Source organism: Mixophyes fleayi, chromosome 6 (assembly GCF_038048845.1).
Source record: "Mixophyes fleayi isolate aMixFle1 chromosome 6, aMixFle1.hap1, whole genome shotgun sequence".
NCBI lineage: Eukaryota > Metazoa > Chordata > Amphibia > Anura > Limnodynastidae > Mixophyes > Mixophyes fleayi.
In genome coordinates this window covers 124,485,175-124,499,282 of record NC_134407.1, presented here as the reverse complement: position 1 = coordinate 124,499,282, position 14,108 = coordinate 124,485,175, and the positions used below count along the sequence as shown (strand labels likewise).

General features: G+C 42.1%; 1 protein-coding gene across 3 annotated transcripts in view; it reads right to left on the bottom strand.

Moving 5' to 3' along the window:
- The window catches only part of ZDHHC5 (zDHHC palmitoyltransferase 5), a 59,560-nt gene that overhangs the window by 1,390 nt on the left and 44,062 nt on the right, over positions 1-14,108 (bottom strand). For all 3 annotated transcript variants that reach the window (XM_075217266.1, XM_075217267.1, XM_075217265.1), the window contains exons 8-11: positions 7,856-7,988; positions 6,049-6,172; positions 5,186-5,286; positions 2,574-3,004 (exon numbers count right to left, since the gene is read on the bottom strand). In XM_075217266.1, coding sequence (XP_075073367.1) covers positions 2,574-3,004; positions 5,186-5,286; positions 6,049-6,172; positions 7,856-7,988 — 789 coding nt within the window. The remainder of the gene's footprint in view (positions 1-2,573; positions 3,005-5,185; positions 5,287-6,048; positions 6,173-7,855; positions 7,989-14,108) is intronic.

Genomic DNA, 14,108 nt, shown 5'->3' with positions numbered 1-14,108 from the left:
AGTGAACCATAAAATGTCATGATTATGAACATCAATTGACCATTTTAAAAAAGACCAGATGAACAGGAGTGAGAAGTGTGTGTCAAATACTACATGACTCTCTTCGCTCCTGTCAACACCACCGTGTAGCCCACCGACAAGACACTTTCAGCAGGAGCAAGAAGAGCAGATGGGCAAGTGGAAGTAGTCTTCGGACCCACTGGATACTCTGAATGATGGACACCAGGGTACTGATTCATTAAGGCACGTTAACGGCGATTGTGCGTATAATTCACATAATTACTATGCACAAACCAAGAACCAGACTATACACCACAGAATGCAGCACCGATCAATTCATTTTCGAGCATAAAGGACACTTACTACAGCCTATGATTTCAGGGAGGGAACGGGGAAGAGACTGGGCATATGCCCAGGGGTCTGTGCACAGTAAGGGAGTGCCAAGCTTGAGCACATGCAGCAGTGTTTGATTCAAGCTCTGGGCATCTCTAAGGTACTTGTTTTGCAGCTGCATCTTTTGCTCCAGGTCTAGTCTGTGCAGATTACTAGTGATAATGGCTGTGTATGTATGCTATTACATCTGTTTGCAATCAGGAGCAACTGTACAGTGGACATTAATTACATACTAATAAATGTGTTTCATGGGAATTTGTTTTAATGTTTTATAATAATGCCTATATTATTAGCAGGTGACATTAACAGAATAGTTTGCGTTCCTTTGTGAGTTTATATTCCACATGGGTAGTGGACATATCCTGCAGTGTCTGAGCATCAGCAGAGCAGACCTAGACTCGTATTCATCACCACTTCAAAATTTGCTCCTAGTTGAATTCAGACGTGCGTATACACGATATGTGCGTTTAAAAAAAAATAAAATGCATATTACATTCAGTACGCATCCTTCAGTAAATAAGGCCCCAGGTGACCAAGTTGTATAATTCAATGCAAAACTTTAAATTCAAAATAGTCTGTAAAAGGTGACCCATGTCTCCCATGGACGAATGAGAATATGGTGTTACAGTTTTAGTTACTACAGAGTATAGGGAATGTCTAACAATCAATATTAGTAAGTATATAGCTAGAGCTTGGTGAAGGTGCAGAGTTTTAAATAATTATTCTGCATACATAGCACGAATCAAATAACAGGAGATCAAAAGGACACAATCCAAAAACAGGCACAATGCAAAAGTGGTCAGAAATTTGTTTCACATTCAGGCGCAGGTGGCAAGATACAATTAGTCAAAAGTCTTTTTAAGGGGAATTAAGTTTCCTGTATCTGGCCATCATTTGGAATAAACTTCTGACCAACTTGGCATTTTTATGCCTGTGTTTGACTAAGTGTAGCAGACCCACCTGCTCTTTGAAATATGAAAATTTACATAGGGACTTACTGTCGAACATATTTCACAGGAACACAACTGGCATGCTTGCTTTATAGAAGTAAGCAAGCATAGGCCAAAAGCTTTTTGTGAAAAAGGGGGCTGAAGGTACATATGCCCAGTGAAGCTGGGAGAAGGAGAACACTATTGTACAAACAGAAGAGAAGTGAATTGTTAAGGGAGGATCTTGATGGGGACAAGACTACTCAGAAGAGTGGAGGATATGGTGGTACCTGAAGAGAGCAAGGAACAGGAGAGAGCTAAAGGGAAAAGGACAAACTGCATGGGACTCAAAGGCTTCATGACTATTTCTTTCCAGTTGGCAATCTTGTCATTTATGCATTTTGATGTGTGCTTTATGGACCATTCACATGCACCATTGTGTATTAGGTGTGTTATACAGACAAAATGCAGAATACATGAATATTGTTATGCTGGCACTTGCAGAACTACAAGGGCCAGAATGCCTAGTCAGTCCAGGCATGCTGGAACAGCTCCACAGTAGTATTTCCTTGCGTTGCTGCCAGACCCATTTTTTTTAATGGGGTTGGAGATCACTACCTGCTCAGCCAATCATAAACGTCCAGCATGTAAGCACTTCATGGCCAACGAATTTCAATGGGCTTACTGCTTACATTAAAATGCATTGCATGTTCAAACGGTCTATTCAGAGGACAGGAAAACACAGCAATTTTGCTCAGTAAAATCACCCACAATTGCCTGATTTGAAAATATATAAACTGGAGTTTAGTAGGTGACTATTATTTTAGACTATTTTAAATTCTGAACAAAAATCGACCTTCAGTAGATCTTCCCTAAATCTGCTGGCAGAGCTCATCAATAGCTAGACACATTATTATTATTATATCTCTCTTCACAGACCCCCTGATAATCTTTTATGTGTGACAATCCTTTCACAATACAATAGCTTGGGGAAGTGGCCTAGTGGTGGGCAAGTCATCACTGGGGGCCAACCCCAGTCTGGAGGGTCGACCATATTAAAAAAACAAAACAAAAAAACCCCAAAAAAACAGGAAAAGATATACCAGTCATAAACTCCTTTGTTTGCTCATAGCTTGTATAGAAACATAGCATAAATGTATGCTGGCATATGCATGCTCCTGTACTAGACAATTATGCAAATACATTTTTTAGGCTAAACTGGAAATACTGGTAATTTAAAATCAAACTCACTTTAGTGTCAGCAAGGGTAGAGCTGCTACATCTGTATCTCCAACACGATGGTGACTGATTCGAGGCTTCCCATAGCGAGGAGCAATAGGGGGAGGGCAAGCTGGTCGGAGGCGTTCCCGAGCGGAGAGATAAGGTGAAGAGTATCCAGCAGTTTCAGGCTCCGTCTCATCAGAAGGGCTTAACAGACTCTGATAGGATAGACTACCATTCTGTGTCTGGTTTAGACTTTTGTATGAGGTGGACGTTGTTCCTTCCGAAGGAAGGGAGGGAAGTGGTGCAGATGTACCCGTGGCAGAGCGTAGACTGGACGAGCGAGCTGGTGGTGCATGACAGGGATCTGGTTCTAGGCTGGGCTCAGAGCGAGAACTTGGGGGTCGAGACAGATCAGATGTGGGCATAGGGGAGTCCTGTAAACTGTCCACACGGGGCAGCTGTTTCAAAGAGAAAACACAAATGAAGAATAATAAGATGATGATGTCAGGCTATTTTGAACATAAAGGGTGTACATAACGCATCCATAGGGTTTCATTTAATAAAACACTGAAATGTGCACAGATGTAGTGTAGCTCATAGATACCAATACAGTACAAACATTTATTTTTCAAGTGTAGTTCAGACATTATATATAACATGTGAGAGCTGGGTCTTCACACTTTTCTCTGGACTAAAAAAAAAAAAAAAAAAAAAAAAAAAAAACCAGTTACCTGCACACTATAGGGTGGACAGGCTATAATGTTTCATATAATGACATACAATTCAAGTGCAAATGAGTTGTCCAAATACAGCTTCATGTATTATTTTGAGCCCTTTAATGTGCCATTGTCTGCATTGTGTAACTTTTTTTGTTGTTATTTAGCCAGCTTTTTAGGATGCAGTTATAACAAGATTGTTCCATCCCCATGAAAAAGTTAGACAGCACTAAAAAATGTTGCTCATTAACAAAGACAATAGATATTCCTCAAAGTAAGATTTCTTCTTACGGAGCAAAACAAGAGTAGAAAGAGATGCACGTATATGCTGCGATACCACCAAATAGATAATTTTAGACATGTTAATTTGGCCCAGGCATGGTTTGATTTGAAACATCTATAGGGACAGGTGGAAAGAGTGGTCAGATCATGACTTATCTGAACTGTTCTGTGATCAGTTTCCCTCTGAGCAAGTTTAAGTTTGACACTTAAAAATACTGCACTGGGTGTCAATGAGCTGCCAGTGGTCAGAGCATAGAGCTCATTACAGAGCTCACTGCTGGTGTGTACACCAAGCCTTCTGCACTGAGAAGGACAGATATCCTGATTCATGTAGAGCTCCCCAGGAGTTATGTGCTATGGTGCCCAGGTTTTGTTAGATCCCACAGTAACAAATATGTACTGCACAATTTTAAGGTAAAGAATATGTAACAATAGTAAGTTTCTGATCTTGAATCAAGCAGTTTTAAATTAACTGTAACTCATCTACCCTGATCAAACCATAAGTGGGATCAAATATTAACATCTGATGACTGCTGGTCACAAGAGCCAAACGGTTTCCAATTTGCACACACACGGGTAGATAAACTGGACAGAATTGCTTGGGCCAGGTGGTAAGAGACCCTGTTAGTATGGTTTGCATATGACCACACACACGTCCATCCAAATTTTAGAGCAGGCTTGAAAATGATTAGGTTGATTTTGAGGAGTTTAATCTGCACTTGCTGCCTTAAGGACACAAACTTGAAAATTAGTATTGGGTGAAGTTTGGTATATTAAGGTAAAGTGAAAAAAAGATTTAATTACCTGAGGTTCACATTTTGCATGATCCACAGGTGTCTCAGAAACTTAAAACAGGCACCAGTGTTATTTGCACAAATAAGGTTCACAAGGAAGGAGCAACAACAATACGGCTGCTTGTCTAACGTATGAGAGCACTTTTCTAAAGTATGGACATGGAGTGGATTTATAATTCAGGCCTCTTTTGGAAAGAGAGCCTTCTATAGGTGCATGCCTTCAGATGTGTGTAGGAGAAATGTGCTGCTCATCCAATCTCATCTATCAGTCTATATTGTAGCTGGGCTTTGGCGAGTACACTGCTAACAGTTTGGATAATTTATTTCTATAGTGTTTTGTCTCAGGCACGTTCTCACAAATGTTCATTTTCTTATGGTCTCTCCACCTTCCAATGGGCCTCCATTTATTCAAGCCATGAAAAGAAGTTATTATCGTAGATTTGTAAGGCGCCATACAGTAGGGAATACAGGACATACATGAAGCAAATTTCAATAGTAGAGATAAGAATAAAGGGCTGGACAACCTTTGGTAGTTTGGGAAACCACCATGAACTGCACCATTATTGGATTACACACAGGTGCTGGCAGTAAGAAAAGAAAGCAGTGACAAAGGGCAAGAGATTCAAATTCCTTTATCACAGGACGTATATAGTGGCCAAGTCTGTAGAAGTTGGGGCTAATCCATTTACAAGTGCATTTATTACATATCTCTGTTATTTTAGGATCTAGGACATGTTAGATCTGCCATCTCCCGTCTATCTCGGTTGTCAGAACTGCTGCAATCTGGTAACAATTTGGTGTAATGGGGTGTCTCTTGAAGGAACACCATATACCTGCATTAACTTACCTTGGAACTGAGGGGAGGAGCACCACTTCCACTGTTGTAGCCCGGACGATACCTATACATAGTAGGAGTAGGAGGGCTCTCTGTGCTCAATAGAGAATTGTCTGGTTACCCGATGTAAAAAAGTGAAGAGAAAAAAAAAACCCACACCAAACATTCAAAACGAAGAGAAGAGAAAACAAAAAGGGAACGTTAATTACAATACACATATGGTTTATATCTATTTATTATATTCTTAAAACAAGCATATATTAACGGAGGCTAACATTGTTTCCTGTCAATTACTCACATCCTCTGTCATGCTCTTTTGGGGAGTATTGATAGCAATAGAGCCGGTCGCTCATTCTATGAATTTATGCATAGTTTCTGACGGTTTAAATTAAGGAAACTGCCTGCACACGGAGTTATCTGACTAGCTGCAACTACACAACCCTGATTCATGTGGGGGGAGTTCACAGCAAGTGTTACTGCGTCAGAGATGTCAGCTACATCTTCGTTTACCCTTTTTAATATAAATATATATTTTGGCAAACCCAAGGAGGACCGATGTCTGAGCTCTCTCACTCTCCCTACCCTAAACAGATTTCTCTGAACCACTATCTGCCCAATACTAGTTGATATCACTCATATTCTTTACTTCTCTGATTTCTCTGGTTGACACTATCACCTGGTGACAATCATACAAAAAAAAAGTGTCAGGAAACACTGGGGTAATTTTTAATTATCATCTAGTAGATTTTAGGCATAGTGCTACAAAATCTGATCAAAATACAGAATCTGGAAAATACTCAAACCAAACATGCCGGATAATAGATCCAACACCTTTTATCCAAGCATGTATGCAAGGGTACATAAACTTCTCTCACCCTCTCTTTCTCCTAGGCTTAACTGGCCCCTCAGTCCTGTGTAGCGACTTAAATCAGGTTTCGGAGGCGGTGGGGGTTCTGCATCCGCTGACTGAGATTCTGTCAGTTCCAGACTGCTTCGAGACTTGAAGAAAGTAATGTGGTAAACAATAAGAGCAGTGTTTGATTATAGATGTAGAAGTTTCATGTATAATTCTCATGTCCAGTCAATCCTGCAATCTACGTGTGGTGTAAGACACACAGGGAGAAGGACTTGTTCAAGGTTATGAAGAGCAGACATTGATTTGCACCAACTTCCAACAATTTTCTAAAGCTCTTCGGTCAAAGCATTTAACCCCTGAACTACACATTCTTCCTAATGCTTAGTCAATGCTTTTCAGGGTAAAAGGAACACATTTTCAGTATTCTTCATGTTAAACTACCTTGTTTTCCATCTAGAAAACGGCAGTGAGACATTGCGTTGGATGCTAAACCCCAGGAGTGGATTGGCCATAGAGCCTACTGGGCAGGTGGCCTCAGGAGGCAGACTGTCTTTTTTTGGGGGTGGGGTGGGGAAGATTAAAAGAAAATAAAGATAATTTATTTACATATGGAGGCTCTGGGACGGTCACCGGCTTCCTGGATTATTCTGCCTCCTTCTGTCGGTGCAATAGACAGGAGTTGCATAGGATGGCACCCATGTGACTGTCTACAACACAGATAGAAGGAAGCAACCACACATGCAGAGCGGCAAGAGAGGCTGTCTGCATTTCTCATACAGCGGATATAACAAGATAAGTGGGTAAATGTTAATATAGTGGTGAGTGTGATTTGGGGGGCTTCTTAATATAATTTGTGAGGGAGGTAGGTTATTACATTTATGGTGGTGTTTAGGTGGGGCTAATTATTTAACGGGTGCTATTTTATTTGTTTGGGGAGGAGGGCTATTTATTAAATATGTATACTATTAATTTATTGTCAGGGCTTGTTGGAGGCAAATAGAGAAACAGTCAGTGGGCACAGACAAAGTGGGCACACACACATACTTACCATTTATTTGGCCTCGCCTACATGAGGTCACTTTCAGACTTTTTTTTCCAGGGCCCCTTTAAAGTTCCCAATCCACCCCAGCTAAACCCTATTTACCTATGACATGGGAGCATTATAGCTAGGAAAGCAGTGCTCCTGTGTGATAGGAAAAATCACGTTTCACAATGGATATATATTAACTGTCACAGAAGATCTTAATATCTTCTGAATGCTAAATGGCCCAATGTACCGTGGACTATTGAAAATTCCATGCAATGTTCTGTAAATGGATATATTGTGAGGGATCTCAGTAAAGAAACGTTATATACAAGTTAACCCGTGCATGATACTCATGCATTCTAGTCAAATCAAGCTACTTAAGGTGTTATAAAGGTTCTTGTCATGCATTTGGGCCATAGCCCAGGCCTCAACCACCAACCACTCCCCACTGTCACCCCCGGCAACCACCAACCACTCCCCACTGTCACCCCCGGCAACCACCAACCACTCCCAACTGTCACTTCTCCTTCAAGAAATATATATATATATATATTTTTTTTAAATCTTTATAAACTTTAAACAATTAACAAATTAAATTAACAAATTAAAAACATATTGGTATACCAAATTTCAGCCCTTTCTGAATTTTTTTTTACACACACACACTAAGAATTTAGTGTGTCAGTGTATAACTCCGCCCAGCAGGTGGCGCTGCAGCTTGGTTTTATATTTTCCACACACACACACACAGACAGACTAACACACGCCACTAGACATTTATATTATAGATTTAATGAACCTGGTAGTGTTGAAGGGGACTCTGTACACCGTTATCCAATATTTTAAGGACGATCGGGGACTCTGACATCTCTGGGCGTAAAAATGGTGGCGACAGAGAGAGAGGGGGCCGATTACGACTGCGATTTATGTATCTGAATAATAATAAAAAAAATAAAAGGAGAGACAAATGTAACATTGTTAATAATAATAAAAAGAATAATAAATAATATCCAGACAATAACAGTAACAATATCAATGGATATGTGTACCTGAATCCACTATATGCTAGTGACAAATTCAGATGACAAGACTGTAGGTCTTTTTAGAAATAACCTACTTGCTTAGCATCTTTAGGGGCATATTCATTATTACGGTAATAGTGCACGTAAATACCGCTATTACGGTACCTTTCACGCTGGATTTCAGCTCGCAGCTCAGGGAGCTGCGAGCTGAAATCCAGCTTAGTATCACCGTAATAACAGCAATACTTTTAACGCTGCGGGAAACGGCAACAATTGAATATGCCCCTTAGATTGTTAAATATACTCTCTGACAGTGGGTATCTACGGGTAACTTGAATGTAAGATTGCTGCCTTGTATACCTTCAAATGCCGTATGAAGTCTTGTCAGGGGGTTTTAAGGAGCAAGTAAATCCACAATTCGACATATATGAAAAACTGCACTACTGAGCTGAATAATATAAAATAAATGCATGAAATGTTGTTACTAAACTACCTTTTTAGGAGGGAGGTGCTTCTCTATCGTAGCTAGCACAGAGTGAATGACAGGCTTGCATACTTCACAAGGAGCAAGAGAAGTATAGTGTATCTAGCACCATCTTTTCCTGCAGGTTCAGCAGTTTCAATTGTCATATGAAAAGCTATTCTCACTTCCTGGGACAAACCAAATCTTCAGATTTGCATGGGTGATGAACCAGCGTAGACAGATGAAGAATCTGCTGGAAAGGTAACGCTATAAGAGTGTGTGTCTAATAAACGATTAGAAATAGGGTAGGGATTATCCCAATCAGGTTCCTTTCACCACAGATGGTTCGGATGCCCTAACTGTGCTCACTTCTGGAAGGGCATAAAGGATCTCATCCTAACAATATTAAAACAGGTTACTGCTGACATTTTATCTCCTCCCAGTCTGCCCTCTTGACCACTCGACATCAGAATAATCTAATTAGACATATAAATGCTGCAGCCACTTGCCAACTAGCACTCAACTGGAAATCCCTCATAGCATCAAGCAGTACTGAATAGATTATAGCAAACTTACTGTATGGAATACGATTTGCTTTATCAAAAATTCCACAAATTGTTCTGTAAAGTCTGGAAAACGTGGGCATCTCACCATAACCAAAAACTTCAATTCTCTGTTTATCTAAGTGAGAATACTCACTGTGTTCCTTCATTTAAATATGGTGGCTCCTTCTGGCTTGCTCACTCACTCTCCACCCCCATCCCTTTCACTGAACTGTTTATGGTTGGCCTATATCTGTACAAATTAATGAGAAGTTGGCAGACTTTACACTGTAAAGTTTAAAGACTTTAGGGTACATGCATAATAATACTCCCAGTTTATTAAGCAGATTGATAGAGGGTCCCCCCTTCTAATCCCCACATCATCATAGTGTGTGACTAGTGTTCACATAACACACATTTCCCTTTCCTTAGTAACTTTTAGACAATGTTAACATAACTCACACAATATACACTGTATTTTATTTTGCAACAAGTATCCATTATAGAAAGACAAAATATGCATACTTTATTATTTGCTGGCTCTGTGTGTGGATAATAGGAAAGGAAGTATATAATGTCTTTCTTTAAAAATGTTATTTTTATCCCCTAAGGGGACAATGGTTTGTATTATTATTATATTTCCACAATATGTATAAAAGAGGATTTTTATACATACAATAAATCCGTTTCTCCAATTCCATCTGAGGGACACTGCTACCATGGATTGTGAGAGTGGAGGTGGAACTTAATAGGTTAACTTTGTTATTGTATCAAAGCTGACAAAACCCTGCCCTCTGCAACCTCCTGTAGCCTCTTCAGTCCAAGTATAAAGTCCCAAAGAAGGAGAGTCAACCAACCAGAGACCACACAGCAGAAGAGCAGAAGGGAGGGAACGCAGTTCCCCCATATGGAATCAGAGAAACGGATTTATCAAAAGTATAAAAATCCTCTTTTCTCTTTCATCCTAACTGGGGGACAATGCTAACATGGGGACATTCTAAAGCAGCCCCCTTAATGTAGGGACCTCTCTGACAGCCCGGCACGTAGAGCACTAATGTCAAAAGCAGCATCTGCTGACGCAAATACATTGAATTGATAACATTTTTTAAACGTATGGACCAAGAACCACGTGGCTGCTCTGCACAAATGGTCAGCTTAGGCCCCATTTCGTGCACCCCAGGATGCCCCCACTGAACGGGTAGAATGGCTACAATACGATCTGGCACAGGTCTGTTAGCACCGAAATAAGACTGCTTAATAGTGGAAGTAAGCCACCTACCAAAAATCGATTGCTTAGAGGCCAGCCATCCTCGTTTAGAAGAGTCAAACAAATCAAATAAAGAATCCATGCGCTAAATCTTTGATGTCCTCCTGACATAAATTCTTAGAGCCCTGAACACATCTAGAAACACCATGGAACCTGTTCCTGAAGACTGTGGGCCACCCTTAAATACCAGAACCACCATTTCTTGGTTGACATGAAAGCTGGATACAACCTTTGGTAGGAAAGCGGGAACTGTTCCAAGAGCCGCCCTATCATTGTGAAGGATAAGATATGGTTCACAACATGAGAGAGGACCCAATTCGTAAACTCTACGAGCCGATGCAATAGCTAGTAGGAATACTACTTTCATAGTCAAGAACCTTAATTCTGCAGTGCGTCATGGTTCAAAAGGAGGCCCTTGAAGCATATTAAGCACGAGGTTAAGATCCCAGGGGGCTGTTGGAGGAACATATGGAGGCTGGATATTTTGGACTCCTTGCAAGAAGGTCCTGACATCTGGAATGTCTGCCAAGCGCAGGTGAAATTATACCAAAAAGGGATGATATCTGTACTTGCAGTGAACCTAGACGAAGGCCCGTATCCAAGCCTGAAGAAAAGCCAAAAATCACAGAAGACAAAAGGTAGCCATGTCGCATGGTTGGCTCTCGCCATCTGATGTAGGCTCGCCAGATGCGGTAGTAAATAGGACCCGAAACGGCTTTTCTAACCCGAAGAAGGGTGTTCACTACTCATGGAGAAAAAAACCCTGTAACCTCTAGACCGCCACAGGTTGGCCTCAACAGTCGTTAATTAAGCAGAGGCAATTACTGATGTGTAAATGGTTCTTGCTGTAGATCTTCTCGAAGAGGTAATTTAAGACCCGGACCTACCACAAGCCCCAGAATTTCTGCACACCAAACTCGCCTTAACCAAGTGGAAGCCACTATTATGACTGGGAGTCCCTCTTGCTTCAATCATCGAAGGACTCTGGGAATCATAGGAATGGGAGAAAACAGGTATCCCAACCTGAAGTCCCATGGCATCTTCATTACATCAATGGCCACCATCAAGGGGTGTCTTGCTTGAGAGCAAAACTGAAGTACCATCCTGTTGTGACGCAATGCCATTAAGTCCAAGTCCTGAATCCCCCATCATAGGACCAGACACTGGAAGACCTCCGGATGAGGCGACCACTCACCTGGCAATAATCGCATTCCCAGTTTTGGATTCCTGGGATAAAAATTGCTGATATAGGGGGAATGTGGCGTTTTGCTCAGGTCAAGATCTGAGCAGCCACCCTCATTGCTCCCACGCTCCTGGTGCCCCCTGTCTATTAACATAAGACACTGCTGTCGTATTGTCGGACTGCAGACGGACTGGGAGTTCGTGAAGTATCGACTGGGCGCTCTCTACGGCCATTAGCATGGCTTTTAGCTCCAGAATGTTGATGGGGAGGGAAGCATTCTGAGCGGTCCAGAATCCCTGAAGCCGTAACTGAAGTACCACAGCCCCCCATCCTGTCAGGCTGGCATCTGTGGATACTAAGATCCAGGACCATGGGGCAAAGGACCTTCCCACTGTCAGATTGTTCTGGACCTTCAACCATCTGAGGGAAGCCTTCGCCTCTAGTGACAATTGTATGAGTTGTCCCTCTAATCTCAGATGGGATCCTGATCACTTATTTAAAAGGTACCACTGGAAGCAGCCCAAGTACTGCCGAACATAAGGAATGGTCTCGAAAGTCGATACCATCTCTCCTAATAGAAACATACACAAGTGGATCGATGGTCTGTGGCAGGTCATAACCCAAGCCGTCAGGTTCCTCAGGGACTGAGATTTGTCCTCTGGAAAGAAAACCTTTTGTTTGTTTGTGTCCATGATTAGTCCCAGAAAGGTCATTTTCTGGCACAGAATCAATTGTGACTTTTCTTGATTTATGAGCTATCCATGCATCTCCAGGGTCCTGATAGTAAGGACCAGGTGCTGATTCAGCAGGAGAGCTGAGGAGGCATTTATGAGCAGTTTGTCCGGATAGGGCACTATTTGCACTTCTGTGAAATGAAGACAGGCTGTCATTACTGCCATTATTTTTGTAAATACTCTTGGTGCTATCAAAAGGCCAAATGGGAGAGCTCTGAATTGGTAGCGAGACGGCTCCACTGTGAATCTGAGAAGGGCCTGTTGAGCTTTCCAGATAGGTATGTGAAGGTAGGGGTCCTTGATGTCTATAGACACCATGAATTGATCTGGTTCCAGTCCATTGATGACTGACCTGAGGGATTCCATTCGAAACCTGAAAACTCATAGGTGCCGGTTTGACTGCTTTAGATTGAGAACTGGTCGGAACGAGCTGTCCGGCTTTGGGAGCAAAAAGAGATTGAAGTAGAACCCCTTTCTTTTATGGTGTTCCGGAATCTGGCGGAAAGAAGAGAAGCAACACATGTAAGCATCTCCTCTTTCTTTCGAGGGTCGTGGGGTAAGCTGATTGCGAAGAACCAATGAGGTGCTGGACCTGATAGATTTATCCTCTCGACATGATCCCCCGAATCCAACGGTCTTCTGAGGACACTGCTCACTGATCTCTGAACAGCAGCAGACGTCCACCCACTCCTGCAGCCGCGAGTAGTGGAGGGAGACAGTTAAACTGACTGTTTTTGTAGAAGCTTGGGAGGTGGACGTTTCGTGGAGGAGGAAGACCTACCTCTATACCATAGACCAGTGTTGGCTAACCTGTGACACACCAGGTGTTGTGAAACTACAAGTCCCAGTATACCCTTCCAGCAATAAGCTGCTATATATATTGGCAAAGCATGCTGGGACTTGTAGTTTTACAATACCTGGAGTGTCACAGGTTAGCCAACACTGCCATAGACCGAGAACTTCGGCCTCTAGAGGACAATGTGTCTGGCCCCGGACAGCGGAGTCCCCACGAAAGGACTGTCTAAATGAACCAAACCTCTGTGCCCTAGGTTTTGGGGCATTTTTGGGGTTTTGTGCGGTGAGGACAGACAGAGCCCCAGCTTGTCCCAAGACTGTGGACTCGGCGGTCCCCGTAGTCCTGCCTGTTAAGAGGGGGTCAATTGATATTGAGGTAAAGGGGTGAACTGCCACAACCGCTGGAATCTGTTGGTTTAGCTAAAAAATTAACCAATGTATCAACCCCGTGTCAGGGCATTTGCCCATGCTGGCATTTTCGCTAGTGGCGGTGCGCTAAAATGAGCCTACACGGTCAGGGTACCCCCGCCGCAGTCAGCACAAAGCGCCCCCAGGTTCTGTAGTCCAATTGGTAACTTATCTTTACACTTGGAACAGGTATCGTATTTTGCCCGAGGTGCCTTTCCCTTATCAGACATTTTTTTAAGGGAACAGTATAACTGTATGAATGAATACAGGCAATCACTCACAAGCAAACAGAGAGATACTAACAAGCCTATGACATAGTCAAAAAATTAGTATCTCCTGCTAAGGCTATGTGTCATGCAATTAGTATTCTATATTTTATTAAAAATGCTATTGCAACAACAACTTTAGTTCAATATACCCCTATCTATGATATAGAGATATAAGAAAAGTGATACTTAGACCTCTCCTGCTCCATAACATATCTTCCAATCAGATAGCCTGATTGGAAGGCTGTCAGCAATTCAGTGTCCCGGAGAACGTCCGCTTCTCTTTTTCCCAGGCAGTGTTTGGAACAGCTCACTTGTTTCAGACTGCAGGAGGGGGGCGGGGGACGGACTCTGTCTTTAGCAACCTCAGAC